Source organism: Pleurodeles waltl, chromosome 8 (genome assembly GCF_031143425.1).
Source record: "Pleurodeles waltl isolate 20211129_DDA chromosome 8, aPleWal1.hap1.20221129, whole genome shotgun sequence".
In the NCBI taxonomy this organism is placed as follows: domain Eukaryota; kingdom Metazoa; phylum Chordata; class Amphibia; order Caudata; family Salamandridae; genus Pleurodeles; species Pleurodeles waltl.
The window spans coordinates 501,026,569-501,049,570 of NC_090447.1; the positions used below are offsets into that span (position 1 = coordinate 501,026,569).

Consider the following 23,002-nt stretch of genomic DNA (forward strand, 5'->3'; position numbering starts at 1 on the left):
GCGCCTAAAGTGTGTCTTTAGCTTATGTCTGAGTTGTAGAAGAGCTGGTGTTGATATGATGTGAACAGCGATTCTGTTCCTGATCCTGGGAATGTGAACAGAGAAGTATTGCCTTCTGTTATTTTCCTTCTTACCAAGTTTTGTCCCCAATATGGTGATATCTTGGCTTCTTGTCTTGTGTGGTCCAAGAAACATGGCTAGTTCGTAGGACACTGCCCTGCGCACAGGGTTTGGCCCTGCTCAGCGGGGGTTGGCTGCAGGGACTGGAAGCAGGCAAACAGCCCTAACCTCCCAACCCCATGCTACACACAGCCTTTGATATGACAGTTGTAGTTGGCCACAAGTCCACATGCCCTCCTCCCCCAGTAGATTCTGGCCCCGGGAACATGCCCTGGCCCACAAAAATTATTTTTTTTGGGGGGTGGGACCCACGCTGCACCCCTTCGCAGACCAATCTTGTTCACATGGACACCATTCCCCAGTGCCCGACCTAAGTACTGTTTTTGGGGGGAAGGGTCATGTGCCCCCCACCTACCCAGGCCTATCTTGGCCCAGGGGACCTGATCCCCAGTTTGCCAGTTTGTGCTTCTCCACTAGTAATGATACGGTGGAGCTATCACTATGCGTTACATACTGTGAGTCAATATCAGCCTCAGCATAGTATGTGAGCATAATTCTCACACTGACTTTTCATAACTTTACACACATTTATCACATATATCTTGTGTTCTCCCCCTACATATGCGATTTGCCTTAACTGGGCATTGGTCTGACTATTTCTCTGTGTATAGCCTTTATGAGATAAACAAAGACGATAATGGTGCAAGCATGTAGGATGCATATAACGTCGCTTTTTGTGATTTGTATTTATCCAACATTGTATTGTTATAATTCGATCTGGTATATTGTGAGTGGTTACTTTCCTGCAATGAGTTATTTTATCAATATTGAAATGGACATCTCTGGGTATTTTGCACATTTCAAAATGTTATTTGATTTGGTAGACGTTGTTTAGATACCTGTAGAACTAGTCACATTTGATTGGTTACATGCATTATTTGTAAATGGGGCTTGCGCTTCACTCTGTACCAATGACAAAGGCTATGGCTGAAACGCGTTGGTGGAAGCTTAATCAGAAATCAAATTTTGCAGCACATGGGAGTCTGAGTATTCCTTGAGATGAGGAGCAGTGTGCGATTTCATGTTAAGAACAGACGTAGCCAAACTCAGACCTCCGTGCTCGGGGTCACCAGGTAGTTAGGACCTATTTTGCCATTCCAAAGAAATTTTTTGTCCTGGCTATATCTTTGGCATCGTTTGATGAATCTTCATGAAATTTCCCGAAAAAAGTGTCACATTGGGTCTTGGGAAAGTTTTGGGGTGATCCGTCAAGGGGTGCTTGAGAAAAAGGGGTAGGGGGTCAAAAAAGTGTTTCCCATGTTAATTCCTATAGACACTTTAGACATGCCTGCAACCTGAACTGCTGGAAAAAGTTACACCAAATTTGGGAGAAAGGTAGCTTTTGGTCCTGAAATCAAGCTTTTTGTTATTTCGTGTAAATCTGTACAGTAGTTTTCAAGAAATTAAAGGAAATCCAAATTTTTGTCTCTAGAAACACAAATATTTTATGAATAGTCCTGATCTCGTACTGAGATTAAATACCCTAACCCCCTACCCTTGGTCCAGGGGTCCTCCTGGGAACCTGCTAGGGCAAAAAAGCATTTGAAATAAAAATCACAATGAAATTCCTGAATATTCCCATTAACATTTTACCACTACCTCTCTGGCATTGCATTTTATAACTATATGGGGGACACACTGACCGCCCCCTCCCCAGCCCCGTGACCACCACCTCCGGGGGGACTTCATGACATATATTGTTAGGGGGCTTAGTGGACCTCCCAGGCCCCAGGGACTGGCATCTTCCTGGGGTTATAATGAAATTCAATGAGGTGGTCTGCACAGATACCTCCGTCCTGAAAACCACTACCTCCCAGGGCCAGTTAGATTACTACAGAGAAGGAGGGGGGGGCCTTGCGTCCCCCTTTCTGGAGTAATATATGGCCCTCTGACTGTTACCCCCCAGGGCCGGCTCCTGCTGCCCATCCTCAGGCGGCAGCTGCTTGCTTTTACTTGGCAGGAGCTGTGACAGCAAGTGGGAGGTGTCAAAATGCTCCCGCTTACTGGAAGTGGAGTTTTCATCTCTTTAAGGGAAAGAGATGAAACTATTGCTCCTGCACACAAGGAGCTGCATTTTCAGCCGCTCCCTGCATGCATCAGCAATGCCTCCTCCTGCATGAGGCAGGGGGATGTCTGGGACTGTGAGGGTTTTGAGACTCCCCCTGGTCTCCAAAAAATAGAAAAAAGATAATGAATCCTGCCCTGCTTATTTATGTCCAATAAATATGCAGTACAATATGCATTCTGGCACAAGCAAAGCAGGTGCCCAAATTGAAGCTCCACTTTTGTAAAGTACTAATCATCCTAACTTCGTGTGCATGTCCAAGGCAAAGCAAGTGTGCTTTTCCTACATTTCTACCATGAAAAGTTATCTCTAAATCTTGAAGGAGGGGTTTACATCTGTGGCTTTTTTGAGCGCAATATCTCATGTAGTGACTGTGATGAGTCAGTTCATTCTTGTCATCTGATGCTGAAAGCAAAGATCATCTTATCCCTTTTAAGAACCTAAATTATGTAAAATGGCCTAGAAGCCCAACCCTTTTGGCCCTGCCCCATTTACATCAGTGATATGCAGTGCTTTTCTCCCATTTTCCAAGGAAGTTGGATGCCTTACTAAAAGGACCCTGAAGCGCATTTCCAACAGATTTTGGAGATGTGTTCTTCATGCACAGGAATGTCATCACATCTCCACCAAACAAAGAAGCACTTCATGAGTGCTGTGGGGGAGACCGCAGGGCCTGGCCACAAAATCAGTGCAGTATGAGAGACAAGGGACAATATGAAACTTTGCAGGGGGTATAGTATATCAAAAGGAAAAAAGACTTTCCTTGTACTACTTCACCATATTTTGATTTAGTAGCTGCATCCTCTGTATGCAGAAGAATGCTTCGTTTCCCAGGCCTGTCATAAGCAAAGTACTACAAAGGCTCATGGGTTAATTAATTTTGTTGAGTTAGAAATCTGTAATCATTATTCTGTGCCAGTTTAAGCCAAGGCTTTTGTTCTTAGTTCTCCTCATTTGTTTGCCCACTGCAGGCCTTTGTTTGACTTATAACCCATAAACAGTATCAACCACATTGCTTTTTGAGCATAATTCCTATCACAGTTTAGTTCTCCAGTGTATTCAATGTAAGGTTCTATTTAAATCAGAAAGGATGCTCCTGAGATCTATTCTTTTATTTCACAGCAGTTTATTTTCTTTGAAAACCACAAAACTAGAAGGCAGAATTTTTTCAAATGAAGCTTAAAAATAGTTTTGTTCTAACTAGGTGTCAAACAATATCACAACTCATATTAGAGTTTATGAAGGCAATAATCTAAGCCTGCTTTCATGCTAGGCATTAGGTCGTACAAAGATGACAATCAGTGCACATTACAATGTTCAAATTATTACCAATTTGAAAATGATCACACTACAGCACAACCTTCATTCAGGATGTCATGTCCTGAGACATGGCGAGAGATGGTCTCAGGAGTTGTGGAATTTTTAGCAAAATCTACATGTGGAAGAAATGAAATGCTCCAAAATCTGTTTGGCCTGAAAAAAAAATCCTAATCCTTTTGGTAAAATGCAGTTAAATTACTAATTATGGCAGAATTATAATTACTATACTAAAATATATGGATAAATAAGGGGCATGTTTATGATAAGTGGCGCTGCACCTAGGGAAGCACCATTTTTCCTGCTGCCCTTAGAATTATTTACGCTAGCTTGGTGCTTTGCAGGATTAGCATAATTTATTTTTACACTAATCCTGCAAGGCACCCAGAGGCCCATTGTAACCAATGGAAACCTCCTTTTAACGCCTGCTGTGAGCAGGCATTAAAAGTGCCAAAAAAATGGAGGCAAAAAATTCTCTTAGATTTATTGGCGACATTTTTTGGCTCCCCTAAAGATGGAGCACCCCCTTTGCACACATTTTGCCTGGCGCAGGCATAATGTAGCGCAAAGGGTTACAAAGTGGCACAGTGCATGCATTGCACCACTTTGTAAATACAGCACAGCGTTTTTGCCCATCTAACACCACATTAGCGTAAACAAAAGTAGCTAATGTGTTGTTAGAGTGGTGCTAGGCACTCTTAAAACTGGGCCTAAGTATTTAAAGTTGGTTTACTCCAAGTCTACCTAACATCTACAAATGAAATAAAAAAAGAGAGAACCCACTGGGTTGGTTGAGATACTCACCCTCGAAAATCCAGCTCGTACCCCAACCCTTTCACAGGGGAATACGTTATCTTTTTAAGAAACTCTCAGGAGCATGCTTCATAATCGAGTCCTCATCCAAACATCTATTGTATCTGGGTGGACTAAATTTTGTTAACCAAGAGAGCTCTTTTGAATTTTGATGGTCGGATCTATTATTTTAAAATTGCTTTGTGCTCCCTCACCTTAATTTTAATCTGTTGCAGGGTGCCCATGCAAGCTTAAAAGCATAGGTGATACTAATGAGGAAGATCAGTGTTTCCTTTGATCTAAAGTTAGGTCTACATGTTTGAGCCACCTAACTCTGCTTGGAGGGTCTCGTGGCTTTCTTCCTTTCTTCAGGACAGGAAGTAAGACCCCTTTAATTTCCCTTATCTGATTCTATTTGTTTAAGTCTAGTAACCCTTCAATATCACAATCATTGATGCATATCAAAGTTGCAATCCATTGGGGTACATTGGCCCAATCATTCCCTGTGGGTTGGGAAGAGAATAGTAAAAGACAACATTGGTGTGGGTCGTAATCACCAATCTCTACTATTACATCATCTGTGAGCCCTGCTAACTCTATGAAAAAAGTTTATGTTTCATCACCAGAGACATAGACAACACGCACCACCATTTGCACATTAAAGTGGCCACATGTGAAAAATAGGCATCAGCCAAAAGGGCCACGCTAATATTAAGCACACTCCCTGCAAACTCTATGAAAAAAGTTTATGTTGCATCACCAGGGACATAGACAACACGCGCCACCATTTTCACATTAAAGTGGCCACATGTGGAAAAGAGGCATCAGCCACAAGGGCCACCCTAATATTAAGCACACTCCCTGCAAACTCTTTGAAAAAAGTTTATGTTGCATCACCAGGGACATAGACAACACGCACCACCATTTTCACATTAAAGTGGCCACATGTGGAAAAGAGGCATCAGCCACAATGGCCACCCTCATATTAAGCACACTGAAGTAATATGTGAAATGGTTCTCACAATGCAAGCCGGAAATGATTATCAGTTGTCCTGTGCCCCATAGGAAACTTGGAGGTGGACGAAACCTGTACTCAAACACTAAACTGGAAAACTATTTGAAATATCAAGATAAGATCCCTGCTCTCCTCTGTGGACGTTGCAAAACAGATTATGAATTTCCTGCAAGCTGTAAATCTGCACCAGTGCAAGGTCAAAGACCTGCGTATGCACATTGTTGACTTTCTTTAAGAATGCACCAAGCTGGTTGACACAGTTTATACAGTTTAACGCTACTTCTCCATTATCATTTTTTTGGTTTGGCATTCGCCCTTTTGTTTTCTCTGAAATTAGAAATCGAAAATACTTGTTTATTGGGGCTTTCAGCCAGCCCTCACCATTCATTAGTCTGTTGTGTCATTTACATCTTGGGGCACTGGGTCCGCCCACTTCAGCCACTGGCTAATTCACTATGGGGCATATTTATACTCTCTTTGCGCCGAATGTGCGTCAAACTTTTTTGACGCACATTCGGCGCAAACACGGCCCCATATTTATACTTTGACGTCCGACCCCGCGGGCGTCGAAGTTCCACCATGTGCGTCATTTTTTAGAAGGGGGAACCAGCCTTGCGTTAATTATATGCAAGGTAGGCGTTCCCTTCCAAAAAATGACTTTAAGGCCTGTGCGCCTTATTTATACTGTGACGTCATTTTGACGCACAGGAGGGGGCAGGCCTTAAAAAACGGCGCCCAGCCTGATGGGCGCCGTTTTTAGAACGCCTGGGTCAGGGCAGGCGTTAAGGGACCTGTGGGCTCAGAAGGAGCCCAGAGGTGCCCTCCCATGCCCCCAGGGACACCCCCTGCCACCCTTGCCCACCCCAGGAGGACACCCAAGGATGGAGGGACCCATCCCAGGGAAGTAGAGGTAAGTTCAGGTAAGTATTTTTTTCATATTTTTTTGTGGCATAGGGGGGCCTGATTTGTGCCCCCCTACATGCCACTATGCCCAATGACCATGACCAGGGGACATAAGTCCCCTGGGCATGGCCATTGGGCAAGGGAGCATGACTCCTGTCTTTGCTAAGACAGGAGTCATTTCAATGGGGGTTGGGCGTAAAAAAAAATGGCGCAAATCGGGTTGAGGCCAAAATTTTGCCTCAGACCTGACTAGCCCCATTTTTTGACGCCCAAACTCCATTTTCCCCTACGCTGGCGCTGCCTGGTGTGAGTCATTTTTTTTTACGCACACCAGTCAGCTGCGCCGGCTAACGACATTCAATAAATAAGGTGCCCGCATGGCGCTTTGGAATGGCGTTAGCCGGCGTTAAAATTTTTGACGCACAACTGCGTTATTCTGCTATTTCACAAGAAGCTCTACCACACATAAAGTACAGTGCCAGAAACTAACCTGACAATGTGTGATTTTTAAGATCAAAAATATTTTTTCTTGTAGCCAAAGTTTATTTTTTATGGTGGTGGTGGCCCAACACATCTCCCAACAATAACGTTTTACAAAAACATGGCAAATAAAACAAGCATTGGCAATTCCAAAAGACAGGCAGCCAAAAAAAGGCCATTGGCTTTACCAATGTTTGTTTAAAATACAGTCGTGCATCAAACACGTTTAGTTAAAACATGCACAATAGCTAATTTAACTGTAATATTTGTCTGTTTGTACAATTTGGAAATATTTTTAGGTGCACTTACTTTTGAAACAAAACAAATTCACAATACTTTAGCAAAACTGGATACTTTCACCATTGTTTTTTTCATGTTACACATATTTTCTGGGTACATTGCCTTCAAAATAAAACTTCCTGCTTACTTCTGTTCTTCTGCATTTATTTGCATAGACTAAAGAAGCATCCTGGGGATATTAGAAATAGCCAGCATTTGTTAAATTTTGTAAACGTCTGAGCATTCTTTTTATGGTGGAATCACTGTCATCAATGCAATTTAGCTTACAGCTCACTGTATTTCCACAGAGTCCTCTCCATAACAGTAAAATATTTGCTTTAATGACGCATATGCCATTTTGACCATCTTTTACAAGTGTATGCACATCTTGCCTCAGCATTAGGCAATCATTTTCCCCAAAAACTAACTGTGGGACTGCAAACTGACAGCCAAAGGGTTTGTGTACCTCCTTGTTTTGTGGACAAAATAATCATGCGGATTTCTTGTCTTCGACCCCTATCATTATGCCTTGGGAGATGGACTATAGAATTTCTGCACCCTCTTCTTCATTCCTAGCAGAAATTGTGCCAGCAGCTATTGGTAGCGAAGGTGTTTCTGTGAAGTGCGAATACATTGTCAGTGCCTACCTAGGTATGCTGGACTGCGCTGTCCAGGATCGTGAGAATACTGGAAGACTTGCTTCTGTATATGAGAGAGCACATAACCAGCCACGGGAGTTTCTGCAGATGAGATGTTCACCAACCTCCTCACTCTGAACGGTGTTACTATGCTCGAGGGGGCAACAATGAGAAATGTGACCTTTTGTGGAAGATTTCCCAAATAAGCATCCTCTAAATCAGGATACCTGCGTTTTAGATCCATTGGCCCTTCAGAAACACTTGCTTAACTGCCTTTGATATCTGAAACTCAGTTGAAAATCTAAGTAGCGCTGATGCCCTCTTTTGAAATGATAGTATTTAATTTTGCTTTGTCACACAATTCAGCATATTCCGAGTGTGTCTGTATTTGATTTTCCATTTCGTACCCTTTCTCTTTTAATTTTGAAGGCCGAGGTGCCAAGCTCAATGTGTCAAAAGATGGCGGTGGGATCATGTACACAGTACTCTTGTTGAAGGAGTTAGGCCCATATTTATACTCGGTTTGCTCTGAATTAGCATATTTTTTTTTAAGCTAATTCAGCGCAAACCTAACTCTATATTTATACTTTGGCACTAGTGTCTAGCGCCAAAGTTATGGAGTTTACGTCGTTTTTTGGAGAGAAAAACCTACTTTGCATCAATGAGACGCAAGGTAGGCATTCCCGTCGAGAAAAGGACGATATGGCCTTTGTGCCATATTTATCCCCTTGCTAAAATCCAGCACAGGTGTATTGGGGGCCTTAAATAATGGCGCTAAATTTGCTTAAGGCGTAAGGGGACCTGTAGGCAGATTTCCATGGTCAGAGACCATGGAAATTGCCCACAGGTGTCCTTCCCTGTCCCCTCCCACACCCCTACCCACATCAGAAGCTCACCTAAGGATGGGGTGCCCATCCAAGGTAAGTCCGGGTGAGTATTTTTTTTTTTGGGCCAACACCGCTCGGGGCCCTGACTTGGGGCCCTCTGCACGGCGCTGGTCCCAATGGCCATGCCCAGGGGACGTTTGTCCCCTGGGCATGGCCATTGGTGTGATGGGCATGGCTCCTGTCTTTACTAAGACAGAAGCCATGTCCATGGGGCTTATGTGCCAGAAAATGGCGCTACAATGCCTAGAGGCAATTCTTTTGCCTCTAAACAGTGTAGCACCATAATTTGGCGCACAAGCCCCGGTTCCCTCTATGCCTCCCCGGCCCGGTTAGAGTCCTTTCCTAGGATGCTAATGGGCTTAGCACCGGCTAGGACCATTCCATAAATATGGCACCCAGCCAGCATCTAGGAATGGCGCTAGCCGGTGCTATACCTTTTGACGCAAACTTGCGTTAGCGCAGGTTTGCGTCAAAAAGTATAAATATGGGTCTTAGGTTGCATGGTTGTCTGTAGGAAGGTGTGTGAGGATTTATTACCACAGTTCACCTCAGTTCCTTGATAAGTAAGGGGGTCTTGTGTTCTGCCTTGAAATTACTGTCAATCTGAGGATTGTTGAAATAGGGAGGCCTTATTCTCTTTACTTAACCGTTAGCAATTTGGGTGAGGGCCCACAAGAAATTGGTGAAAGACTGAAAATAACGATTCTACCTTATTAAACATTGAACGCTAACTAATTATACTCCAGAAAACTAATTTGGAATATATAGTAAAATAAATATGCTTTTCAATACATTTTGACTCCTTCATTCACACAACTAAGGTCTACAAAGTAACATCACATTTAATCCTATTACATTGTATTTTTCAAGTTTTAATACGTTTTTCACAAATTTTCGTTATGAACAAAGAATATAACGACAGAACAGGCACAATTTTAACAAATATTGTCCATTCACACTGAACAGATAAAAAAGTAATCCGCGATCATGCTGTTACGTTTCAATCAGAGTTAGTAACAGGATGAATTTGATGTACACGCTGCAGTTGCAGGGCATGGTTAGATATTCACTTGGGAGCTGAATTCTACAAGCAACTGCTTAGAACATGATTTTTACCTCATAATTGCTGTCACTGAGGGTATTTGATTATCAACACACCTTATCACAAGGGGAAGGTCAGCTATCCATTTGTTGATCATAAATTAATGGGTCAAATGGTGGGGCATATTACCTGCCATAAGTCTTGTGTTCCATTTCAACTGGAATGCATCTAACGCAAAACATTTGCCATTGCATATTCTTGATGGTGTTGAAATGATCTAGCCAAGGTTTTCTCCACTACTGGAAGAGAACCTGCACCAGCTGAGGATGTAGGTACTGTTTCTGATCCAACAGACACCACTCGTTTAGTTCATCCACTCTGGCATTCAGGCACCCTGCTAAAGAACTCACAGTCAGGAAATTGCCTTGATGTTCTATCCACCTCCAAAGATGCAGAGCTTCCTGACTCAGGATCCAGGCCTCTACTCTACTATGCTTGTTGCACTACCACATGGCAATGGTGTTGTCTGGGGAACCTGCTTCAGTCTCCCTTTGATGGATGGCAGGGAGGCCTTCCGAGCCAGACGAGCTCCCCACACCTCCATCAGATGGATAGGGAGCTGGATCTCTGCCAAAGACCAGAGCCCTCTGGCCCCCACTTCCCCCACATAACCTCAGAAGCAAAAACACATCCATCTTCCCCATTAGCTCGGGTAGAGGAGGGAGCGATATCCCACAGGACCAACTGCATTCGAGCAGCCACCACTGCATGTCTTGTGCCTTCTATACAGACATTGGTCAGATTGCCTTGATGCAGGGCCCTTTGGAATTTCACATTCTGTTGCAGAGCCCACGTGTGCCACTTGGCACAACTGACAAGAAGGATGCAGGACATTGGGGCCAGGAACATCAGAGCTGCTCTCTTGACCCTGAAACATCAGGATCATAGCCTAACATTCTTGGTCCTGCATCAGATGGAAACTCCTGAACTCTACTGTGTCCAGGATTGCACTTGTAAATGAACACCTCTGTGAAGGAAACAGGTAGGGTGCTGGCTCATTGATAGTGAACCCCAAGGATGTTAAGAGGTGTGCCATTGTTTAATAGTGGTCCGCAACTCACTGTGGCAAGCATGGTTTCACAGCCAGTCATGAAAGTACAAGACACAGGAGTGCCTGGTTTCAGAAGATTGGCTGAGAAAACAGAATGCGCTCATGCCCTACATTGAACCTCAGATAATATCAGTTGTACTGCAGGACAGGTATATGAAAGTACATATTTTGCAGGTCTAAGTAAAGCACCCAGTCACCAGAGCCCAGAGCAGCACCCAGTCATCAGAGCCCAGAGCAAGCAAGATCTGGGCCAGTGTGAATGTTTTGAATTAGTCCTGCAGGAAAACATTCAGAGGTCCAGAATCGGCCTAAGTACTCCTATTCTTGGTCACTATGAGGACATAACAAGGGTAACAGTCCCCTCCTTTTTCTGAGCCACAAACCTCTTGATGGCACCTTTGGAGAGATAACCTGCACCTCCTGAAACAGAATGAGAAGGTGCCTGTCAGAAATGTGGCTGGTGTGGGAGGAATAGTGGGCGAGGCAGAAAGAAAAGATAGAGAACAATTTTTAAAGATTTGCAACACCATCTGTCTAATGAGATGTACTGCCAGCCTCGGAGGAAATGTTGAATCCTGTCCTCCATCAGACGTTTTGTGACTGTTGTAGTAGGGAAGGAGAAATCTGAGGTCTGGTGCCCCTGCTGGCTCTGCATGCTAGCTGCCAGACACCTCTTACTGGTACTAAAAGCACTGGAATGTCTATTACACTGTTTAAGACGGTTATCTTTGGCTATATGCCATTCCACTGGAAAAGCCTCTGAACTTTTTGAATCAATACAAGAGCTGTCTAGCAGGGATCAATAGTCTAAGCCAGTATGCTTTAGCTCTACTGTAGTAATGCACTCTGACACACAGTGTGCATTCTCACAGTAAATGCAGGACCAATCAAAGGGCAGATCAATGAGAGAGCCCTGTACATCACCAGAAAATCCATAAAAAAGCATCCAGGTGTGGCTCTAAACTAAAACACTAGTACCGACTTCCCTCCCCAGGCAATGTGTAGTGTCCAGACCTGTGCAGATAATATATTTAGCCGTGTTATGTCCATCATGTATCATCTGCACCCAATAAGCCCTAATGTATTCCAGGACTACTGGCAAAATCTCACTGGCGATCTTCCAGAGGCATATGTATACTGACCCAGCAGACAAACAGGATGTACAGAGCACAGTGCTAGACTGGCAGAGGAAAGCATTTGCTTGCTAAATATTTAAATCCTCTTGGACTCCCTGCCCAGAGGAGTTGGTGGAATGAGTTAAGATTTACCTTTAGGGTCGAGGCCTGCATGAAAAACCTCTCTTTAGTTGGATTGCTTGGTGAGAAAATCCTGATCACCAGATGCTGATTTGTGACATCTGGACACATGTTGCCATGTGATCATTGAAGAACACATGGAAACAACAAGGATTCAATCAAGCAACTATCAGAGTATCAGTGAAGACATAGTTAAAGGAAAGTAAGGGCTCAGAAGCACTCAAGCCTAGGTTCTAAGATTTGGTCTTAATGGAGGGTTGCTGTATGCTTACTGTTTCTGTAATATTAGTGCCTCAACTGTCCTCTGGCCACTGCAGCAAGTGACACATTCTCTTATGTTGGTGAACCAAGTGGGAGTCAAGCTGGGTGTCAGGTGAACTGTGAAGCCCACTGCCATCCTGTAATTCAGGTATTAAGCATCATTGCAGAGTAAGAGTGGAGCGGAGCACACCATCCTCATCACCATCATCATCACCAACATCTTGCTTCTCTTCCTTCTCTGGTGTAGGATCAGAGTCAGAACCAAATAGATAATATAGCCTTTGTTGGTAGACATGACATGGCAGATGGCTGGTAGAAGTTTAGTAATTTTGTAATGAAATCAAACAACTTGAGCTTGTTGGTGAAATTGAAGTCTGCACTTGAGGCAGTATGGGCTCAGTGGAAGGTCACAGGGGTAGAGATGATGCCAGGATTCAACCTGCCATCTGGAACCCGTCTGTGGGCCCATGCCATTCTATAAGACCTAAAGGCATGCCAGATGGTGCCTATAGTACACTGAAAATCTGATTTGCTGTAGGGTCGGCAAAAGCCCAGGAAATTTAAGGCACTTCAGGATGTGCTGAGGCATCAGTTCCATGGTCAGGGACCTCAACGGGTTGTGACTGACATCATAACACCCTCATGCCTTTTCTTTGGAGTCAGAGTGGTATGATGGGGCTGAGTACCACTTTGCATCCTGTGCTTGCGCTTGGACTTAGACTAACCAGAGGACTTTGAGCATGAAGTTGAGTGGTCACGGGAATGGCTTTCGGACTGGAACCGTGCCTGCAGCTTTGATCTGGAATGATAGTTGCACAATGGCCATATTTTATTTTTGCTTTCAGCAACATACAGCTTCGCCTCCAGATTTTTGATTGCCTTCCTATGCATGAGGGCACATTTATCTCTTGACTTAAGAGTTGTGGCCAGAAGCTAGCACTTAAATACACCTTCTGTGGTTCTGTGACAGACATGTAATTCCTGCAGTGATGGCATGGTTTGAAACCTGTCATGTTGAATGCACACATCATTTCCTAGCACATTATTTTGAACTTGTTAAGAAGCCATTGAAAATCCAAGACGATTAGGGGAGAGCTCAGGATCCACGTTGAAAGGCACGAAACAGGAAAGAACTGGCATCAGCATGCAAGGGCAACACACCTAGCAGCATGTGAAAGCACTGCTGTGTGAAGTTTCCAAATTCCAGTCTGGCTGCTGGGGAGTATTCTGAGGTGAAGAATCAGTGATTAGATTACCCACTAGGATGTATGAATTTCACATTGGTCCATAAGGATCTTACCATACTCTGTAATTTTCAGGGGCAGCTCTATAATTCCATAGTGCGCTTGCAAAGATCCTCTAAATGTATTTTCAATCTCAAGGTATACTGGTTACTCTGAGAGGAAACGGTCTGTGTCACAAATTGTTGATATTCTATGTACAGAATTTCTTGACATGTTAAATATCACCAAAACTCAAATTTCAACAAGTAATACAACGTTCATTGTGGCAGCATTAATTAAGAAAACTGTCAAATGAAGCACTGCACATATTATTCCCTGATAATTGTTTTTATTTCATGGTGACCAACATATTCAGTGTAATATAGTATAATTAATATGCAAATGTGAAAGTGCTTGTGTTCTTTCCATTTGGCATTGACTATTACAAGCAGGACCAAGTTGACACATAATCAATTTTCACAGCTGGGTGGTTTTGTATAAATTGTATTCTGCAAGCGTAACACAGCACATTCTTACTCATGAACAACATACAAATAGCATTTACAAGATAAAGGATGGACTCTAATAAGAGCTAAGTGAGCTCCTATGTTTTTTGTGATTGGTTCGCCCTAGCATAGTGTGCAAATACATACAAAACTCAAATTTACAAATATTATGCAATGTAACGTGGTGACTCACTACAGTGTAGAACAGGAACTCAACAGATTATAAATGCTGCGTTTGGAGTTGTAACTAAAGCCCTTTACCCAATAAAGCAGATATCGTAAAACATGTACACTCTAGTAAATGATCATTTTTTTATTTTAAATATGTTGATAGAAAGTCCGGTTGTGGCCATGCTGTAGACATTTTTTGTTAAAATTCTTGTAATTATGTCAGCGTACGCATTGAAAATTTTCAAGAAAGACTTTCAGTGAGTTAGCCTAATCAACGGTGTTATATAAGGTGTTATGTCAAAGAAAGTAAAGCTCACATCTTCAGACTAATAACTGTATACCATATTCGTATGCTAAATTATGCAGTTACCAGTTTTGTATATATGCATAGTAGGATCATTTTGGTAACGTTTGATCACAAAGCTTGTGCTCGCCAAATTATCTGAACTCATTAAAAGCAAGAAAAAAACAGAACACTGTCATATTGGATAGGGCGTTACTGTTTTGCTGTCTGCTTTGTGAATTTCTTTTGAAATGTAGGCCATTTTATCAGGTTTCTGCTTGTAGACTTTATTATGATGTATTGGGACCAAGTTGGCCAAAGTAAATCTTTTAGAGCAACATGTAACCTGATTGGTGATGACACACTTGCATTCATGTGCTTTATAGGAACCCGAATCTACATTAGATGGTCGTGCCTTATTACCAACACTGCATTTTAATGTCACATATTACGTAAGTATTGTTCCAAATGAACTTTTCTATAAACACATATTAATTGATTATACAAGAACAACAGCACAGTTAAACAAACACAGTGACTTGCAAATAATGGAATGCGTGCTTGTGTAATAACATGTTTTTGCATAGGTAGGCGTACAGTTGTGAGAATACATGGAAAGAGAATACACAATTCTACTAGAAAAAAGAAAGCAAACTCAGGCACACAGAGAGGAGATATTCAATTTCTCATCATATAAGAAAACACACTTACACAGGAGAACATAATCTAATAATGGAAAAGTGCCACATAAACTCCTGGCAGAGCATGTAATTCATGTTACGTTCGTGAACAGATAATCCCCAGGGTTCCGGTCAATATAAAGAATGATTGCCGTTGTTGGTACCCTCAATATTATAGCTATGAGAATTTGTACGAGAAGAGTCTTATCTACCACTGTGCAAAGCTTTTCAGCAATATTTGTAAAAATGTTTTGCACCAGTGCATAACAATCCAGAAGGCTCTCTAGGCCAGCCATTAAAACAATAGTGTCTTTTAACAAGAAAAGAGCCATCATCGTCAAACCTGTATAGCAGGACGTCTAGAAAACGGAACCTGTCACTTATCATTTTCCTCCAATTAAAATAATTTAAGTCAATGCAAAACTACAACTAGACTGGGAATTGCAAATGACTCATTGAGCTTCGCAATTCATCAGCATTGTGGAGAATAACTCTCTCAATCAGAGGGTGCACGCTAAACAACAACGGTGAGGCATAGACATAGGCATATTTATACTCTGTGTGCGCCGAATGTGCGTCAAAATTTTTGACGCACAATCAGCGCAAACCCTGCCCCATATTTATACTTTGACGTCCGACCCCGCGGGCGTCAAAATTCCACCATGTGTGTCATTTTTTTGGAAGGGGGAACCAGCCTTGTGTTAATTATATGTAAGGTAGGCGTTCCCTTCCAAAAAATGACTTTAAGGCCTGTGCCCCTTATTTATACTCTGGTGTCATTTTGACGCACAGGAGGGGGTGGGTCTTAAAAAACGGCACACAGCCTGATGTGCGCCGTTTTTTAACGCCTGGGTCAGGGCAGGCGTTAAGGGACCTGTGGGCATGCAAGGAGCCCAGAGGTGCTCTCCCCTGCCCCCAGGGACACCCCCTGCCATCCTTGCCCACACCAGGAGGACACCCAAGGATGGAGGGACCCATCCCAGGGAAGTAAAGGTAAGTTTGGGTAAGTATTTTTTTCCGATTTTTTTTGTGGCATAGGGGGGCCTGATTTGGGCCTCCCTACATGCCACTATGCCCAATGACCATGCCCAGGGGACATAAGTCCCCTGGGCATGGCCATTGGGCAAGGGGGCATGACTCCTGTCTTTGCTAAGACAGGAGTCATGTCAATGGAGGTTGGGCGTAAAAGAAAATGGCGCAAATCCGGTTTGAGGCCTGAATTTTGCCTCAGACCTGACTTGCACCATTTTTTGACACACAACCCCCATTTTCCCATACGCCGGCGATGCCTGGTGTGAGTCATTTTTTTGACGCACTCCAGTCCGCAGCGCCGGCTAACGTCATTCCATTAATAAGGCGCCCGCATGGCGCGTTGAAATGGCGTTAGCCGGCGGTACAATTTTTGACTCAAAAAGTATAAATATGGGCCTTAATTTTCAAGTTCATCAAATGGTGTTCATTTGTGATGGATTACATGTTCGTAGTTATCCTATTTATCATAGACATAAGATGCCACCAAGAAAGAAAAAAGAGTACAACCCTTTGGCAATTAGGAAGCATTGTTTTTAGCAACAATTGTTAGGAACGTTTGACTCTAGACACACAATACCAAAACTAACTTATGGATGTTTAGCGCTAACTGTTCTCAGGTGTGTACTTTGCTGCAAAATATCAGGTGTTACTATTGCATAATCATTCGCGCTCAATTAATTGACCTCATAAAGCTTAATTATTTAGTGAGTGATAATGAAATAACACTGGTGTCTATCGAAATATACACATATTTCCGAAACAGCTGTGAAACCAGGAAGTTATCTGACAGATGGTTTAAACCTGTCTATTTTCTTAGGTCTGCTAGCTGCAAACAAATCCATACACTGCTGTAACCAATATATCCTTACCGTAGCAGGAAGAACGAAAATACTTGTGGGTGTTAATAATTACTTGCTCCTCTAAAAAAATGCCATTCTTACTAAAATGTAGTTTCTTTAGATTAAGCACTATCTTTAACAGTATAATTTTCAGGAGCCACTTAATAATACAAAGTTAACACATTTTATAGGTGATGATGACATGCATTAAAAAATCTGAACTAATAGGCTTACAAATCCACTTCTTATGCATGATTAACTTAAAAAGAACAGTGATGCATTGGTACATATAGGTAGATTGTATGCACAGGACATGTCAAGCGCAGTTTCTTTTTTTAGCTTATGGAAGAAGAGATTCCAGTATGTTGGTTCTCGTGATGTTCAGTGATGAAATTAGCGAAATTGTTGGTTCTCCTAAGAGGTTAAATTATTATTTGATGGCGAAATCATGTTCTCTGATGTTGGTTCTTTGCTGGAGTCGGGACTCAGTAGACAAAACATCTTTTCATTGTTTGCAGGGATCACTTGCTCTACGTGTACCATTCTGCTGTTTTTAATTTTCTGATTCAAGTGAATCACTGTAACTTTAGACTGGCACATGGACTCTGCGTCAACGGAGAATGCAGCTTCACAGTGAAAAAGTAGAAGAAAGCACTTGTAGAACTGCAAAAAAATGTATGTAATATGTTAAAGTTGGTCACAAATTAACAATATAAACAACATTAAAACAGTGAAACACATGTACCTAGTTCCTTTGTTATTTTTTATAATATTCATATGAACTGGAGATCCTCTTTTCTCACATTTCCTTAAGACTTCACCTCGCATTCCTGCTATAATACGCTCAAAACCATTTAAAAAATCAAAAAACTGCCTTGATAACAGATGTGTCTTATAAGTCCAACAATATTTTAGGGGCTCTATTATGGTCACACTCAGGGCCTGATTTGGCGCAGTTTGGCGGAGGGGTTTGTTTGTCACAACGGTGACGGATATCCCACCGAAATATAAATCCCATTGGATACAATAGGATTTATACTAAGATAAAAACCAGTATAATAAGCTAAAATGATAAACAAGATAGTTTTACACATTGGCATAAATAGGAAAACCTTTCTGAGCTGAGCCCGAAAAACAAAATCTTCAAAGCTGAGTTTGATACAAGATAATTGTCTGTGTGTCATTAGGCTCCAGCACACTCACATGGCCCAAATGCATCTGAAAATGCTGAAATGCCGGTGGTCGTTTTCTATAATAATCTGGAGTCTGGTTGATAGAGCAAATTGTTAAAATCGGAGTACAAGACCCTTTAGTATTTGCTGCATTATCAGCCCATGTGAAGGCTGATAAATTACCTTAAAATCCAACTTTAAACCTTCCCACAGTAACTGAAAGGTCATGAAGCAACCGATATTGCATTTAAAGTTCATTAATTAATGATCTATAGTTGGGACAATTCAATGCAGAGTAAATGCAGCTAAGGTTTGGGAGGAGCACTGTCGGAAAAAATCTATGCCTGGGCAAAATTCTGATTATGCCTGCGTCATCTCACATAATTTTGTGTTATGCTTGTTACACAAAAATCCTCACATAACTCTATCACCACGTCCTACAATGACACAATGTTCATGACAAATTTAGCATGAGTACCTAGGAACAACTCAAATGACCAGAACGTGAGCAGCTGTTGATTGTGGCACTTCTGTTTTTCTGTAATACTATTTTAGTACAAAATGCATCTTCGCCTCCAAAATGGATGCATTTTCTTACTCATGTATTAAGCGAAATTTCGGTTTTGCATGTATCATAATGATTTATAATTTGATGTAATGTCTCTGAAATTTTGCATACTCAGGTAAATGGAAATTGCATGAGTTTCATACACCTCTACAAGTAACACCAGTGCTCAGATCAGCCAGTAGCATGTGGCTACATTTAGATTTATCTCATAGTCAATCCACTGAAGTGGGGTAGTATCAGGGAGACGACAATAACAATATAACATAGTTTCCTGTAGGGCACTAATACATTTCATATATAAAGATTCATGATTCCCAAACCATATTCCAGATTCACAATAAAATCTTGTACATGTTTATGCACAGTTGTCTAACTTGAATTGCAATATTAGTTGATCCAATGTTCTATTTAATTATTATTTTATAATTGTTAATATGTACTGAGAACAAATCCTATAAATATAGTTGCACTTTTTCCATTTCATAAAAATAGAAAAACTGTGAATTTCATTGACTAAGGGCCTGATTTAGAATTCAGTGGAGAAGATACTCTGTTGCAAAGGTGATTGACCACCCTGCTTGCCAAAGCCTAGGTCCTCCAGTCTCATTTAGAGATGGGTGGACCTTTAGGGGCATATCTACGAGTCCCTAGTACCACCAGAGCATCAATTTACATGAAGTTCCGATGGCGCTAAGCACAGGTCCATATTTACAAAGAGGGTTAACCCCTCTTGTTTGTGGCGTTAGGCTTTCTTGTAAATATGGGCCCCTACAATGCAGTTTTCTGCATCAGAGGGGCGTGCAGTGGGTATTGAGGTGGGCGTCGCACCGCTACACCCATTGCTTTTGATGCTGCCTCACATTTACGAGCTGTTGTAAACCTGAGGCAGCTCTAAAAACTAACGCCACCCTGGGTATTGCATTAGCAAGGCAAACAAGAGAAGGAATGCTTTTATTCCTCCTTGTTTTTTGCTTTTTCTATGTGTGTTGCATTCTGCAGCACACATAGAAGAAACAAAATGCCATGGACGATTGTTTACATGCAGGAAGGTATTCCTCCCTGCACATTCAAAATAACACTTAGGTACGTCTATGTGTGCTGCAATTTGCACCACACATAGAAGCGCCAAATCGCCATTACAGATTGTTTATGTGCAGAAAGGGACACCTTCCTGCGCATAAACAATCTATCCCCTCAATGCAGACACCCTTGCACTATTGTGAAAGGATGCCTGCGTTGGCGCTAGGCAGCTTAATTCAGCGCCAGCGCAGGGTGAAACGCTGGGGTGCTCTTTATTCCTCTAAATATGTCACACCTCTGCGTTTCTATAGTGGCGCAGGGCAGCGCTGCTATTTTTGGTGCAGCATCGCACTGCACCACTTTAACATAAATCTGGGCCTTAGTATTTCATAAGTGGAGCCCCCCATTGGGTCTGTTGACCAAATATGTCCTCTGATCCCCTACAGAGTAGGGGCCATCAGAGGAAGGGCATTAAATCATCTGCCCTTTTTTAGGGTGGATGGAGTAATTCCCTTTTTTTACCTTTCGGTCACTTACAGGAAATATCTGGTGGTGAGGGTCATGAGAAAACACAAAATAACACCGACATCCTGGGTAAAAACTCCCTGGGTGTGGGGTCATTAATTTCTTTACTTTCCTTAAACAAACTTCCACTCTGGGAGTTAGTTTTTCTGAAAAACAAAAAAAAGATTAGACGTTTTGTGTACATCTGTCAAAAGTGACAGTGGACCTAGACCAAACTTTTTGTATTTTGAAAGGAGCCATTGTGGCATCAGTTCTTTTCAATGTACAAAAGTGTTTGCTGAGCTGGCAGACAATGCAAAATTTGGTTGGCTGAGCACTCTCAAGATGGCTTACGTAATGTCTTCCTCCATCCAGATGGATTTTACTCCTCCCACCAAACTCCAAATTGATCCCTTCGTCAAAAGGTCTGTTGTGCCCCTCTTCAATCGGCCTTTCAGGATATCTGTCCTGGCTTTACATGACCTGAATGTATTCACCGTTGTCATGATGTACATAGTTTTCAATTCACACACATAAATTTACAAACATGAAAATGTGTGAATAGCATGGGTAGTTGTGGGCAATGTACGAAACACTGGCAAAACCAATACATCTTACCTTTTGAACGTGTTAATATTGCTAATATTTTGCCCAGTGTTGTGCTGAATTGGCAAAAAAACAAATACTGCTAATGAAAAAAGAGCACAATGATATGTGGTTTTTGGTAAGTATCATAACGTTATGGTGGCCTAGTGAGATGGTGTATTAGCGTGAATGGGTCAGACTGCTTGTGTACCCATAAGCGTTCCCCAGCTGTCATTTTGCTTGTTGTTTCAGGGTAAGCAATAAATAAGATGATGTTAGAGGAAGGTGGGAGAAATGCTGAGCATGGACGGTGGTGTTGATAGTATCTGAGAAAGAGACCAGCATATAAGAGAGCCAGAAAACACATGTACTCTCATGGGGTGTTGATTAAAAGTACAAAAACAGTTCCCTAAATCCAGTCAGTGAAAACATACAAGCCATCCTATTAAAAGGAAAGTAAATAAGTTATGCTCTAGGGGAAAGACAAACAAAAGAAGTGTACAGAAACCGGTCTCATAAGAATCAAGTAAATAAGTGACATGATTGTCAACCAAAGGGAAGCAAATCTGATTAGGCCAGAGCCACTGGAAAAGCAATCATGGGACTACGGTGTTTCCCAAGTAAGTGTGAACTTGTCACACTTTACAGGTAAAGTGCATCTGCTGTATGGTCTGCTATATAATTTGAAAATTAAAAAAAGTGCCTCAACTACAAAGAGATCAAAATTAATATGTTGCATCATCCACATTATGAAGGTTAAGTGATCACTTGTTGGCTGCTTCAATTAGTCAGTAAAATAGTTGCCTAGGTAGTGTAAACTGTAGCAAGAAACAACAATTTTAAATATTTTAATGTAATTCCAGAGGGTGGATAGAATAAGCCTGTGACATTTTATTTCACTTTAAGAACAAATGTATTCTGAAATCACAAGTTCATTTCTCAAGCTGAAGTTATTTTAACAGGTTATTTAGTCTCATTCCTGGAACTGGAAAAAAAACTAGTCCCAGAACTCATAAATTTGGGGTCAACATGTGGCACGGGAAAGGTGGGTGGAATAATGAAGGGTTAAGCTTTTAAAGCAGAGTCTGACACTCAACTTATACATTTATTTTAAATAAATTATGCTGCAAAGAAATTTGCAACGAGGATAAATGTAACAGTAAATCTGTTCTAGCTTACCCATTTGGGGACAACGAGGCTGAATTTTAAAAGATCTTACTGAGTAAAGACACCTGCTGCAGAGGTCTTTGTGTTCCCAGCAATTTCGGGGAATTACAATATTTTTAAGATAACTCTGGTGGGTAATGCAGTTCTCGGAGAGCTAGAGTGTTTGTCCAGTCACAGTTTTGATCTTTAAAGCAGCTCCGGCCCTAATGCCACATCCTCTCCTCTCCTTTATGAGCAGACAACGCCTAGCTCAAGAGGTAGGAGGTAATTAAAGTATCAACAGGACCCTTTAAATTGTACATCAAAGGAAGGGTCCAAGACAAACAAAACTTACCTTAAAGAAATGCAGTACAGGATATGTTAAGAAATAACTCCCTGAAACAATGTGAATCTGAATAATATGCAAGTTTGTCACACTATAGGAAAAAAAGAAACTGCAAAACAGGCAAAGAGAAAGCAATCCCACTTTCCCTTTTTTACCCAGTCATGAACATCTCCTGCCAGCAGCCTCTCCACCTAGTGAGATTTAACCAGCGTTATGAAGGAAACACATAGAAAAATGTGTTCCAAAATAAAAGCGACCCAGCATTCTCCACAGAAAACAAGCATTTACAATGCTGTAGGACTCGCATTTGCTTGTGTTAGAGCTATTGGCATTGTAAAAGCATAACTTGACTTTTCTTGCCACATAATTTGTTGCATTCTGCTACATAATTCCAGTGGCCCTGCATATAGCTAAAGCACTTCAATTTACCTTCTCCCTCTATCTGCAGCAAAAAATTTAAAATATTGGCATTATTTAATAATTTTTTTAATATTATTATTTTGGGGTCCCCACATCCTAGTGTGGGGAACCAGAGGTGACCTAGACGGATGAGCACATTGTGCAGTGAGCTATGGGCAAAAAAGTTTTGTAAAAGGAAGACCCCACAAATCATTATGGGGCAAGTTTCCGAGAGCAGAGTATATTGTAGTATCTTGACTGTAATGCTCTGGACCACCCCTAGAGGGCACCATTATAAAAAT

At 41.8% G+C, this 23,002-nt stretch overlaps 2 protein-coding genes across 7 annotated transcripts in view; one reads left to right on the top strand and one right to left on the bottom strand.

The window, feature by feature from the left end:
• The window catches only part of ST6GAL2 (ST6 beta-galactoside alpha-2,6-sialyltransferase 2), a 268,350-nt gene that overhangs the window by 230,537 nt on the left and 14,811 nt on the right, over positions 1-23,002 (top strand). The window contains exons 7-8 of one of the 5 annotated variants that reach the window (XM_069204462.1): positions 14,796-14,861; positions 17,479-17,612. The exons of 3 other annotated variants lie outside the window; for them this stretch is intronic. In XM_069204462.1, coding sequence (XP_069060563.1) covers positions 14,796-14,848 — 53 coding nt within the window. In that variant the 3' untranslated portion in view covers positions 14,849-14,861; positions 17,479-17,612. Of the gene's footprint in view, positions 1-14,795; positions 14,862-17,478; positions 17,613-23,002 lie in introns of those variants that run through there. One more of the 5 variants, XM_069204461.1, reaches the window with a different exon arrangement.
• The window catches only part of LOC138250072 (parapinopsin-like), a 2,239,710-nt gene continuing 2,230,495 nt past the window's right edge, over positions 13,788-23,002 (bottom strand). For both annotated transcript variants that reach the window (XM_069204464.1, XM_069204463.1), the window contains exon 5: positions 13,788-17,623. In XM_069204464.1, coding sequence (XP_069060565.1) covers positions 17,375-17,623 — 249 coding nt within the window. In that variant the 3' untranslated portion in view covers positions 13,788-17,374. The remainder of the gene's footprint in view (positions 17,624-23,002) is intronic.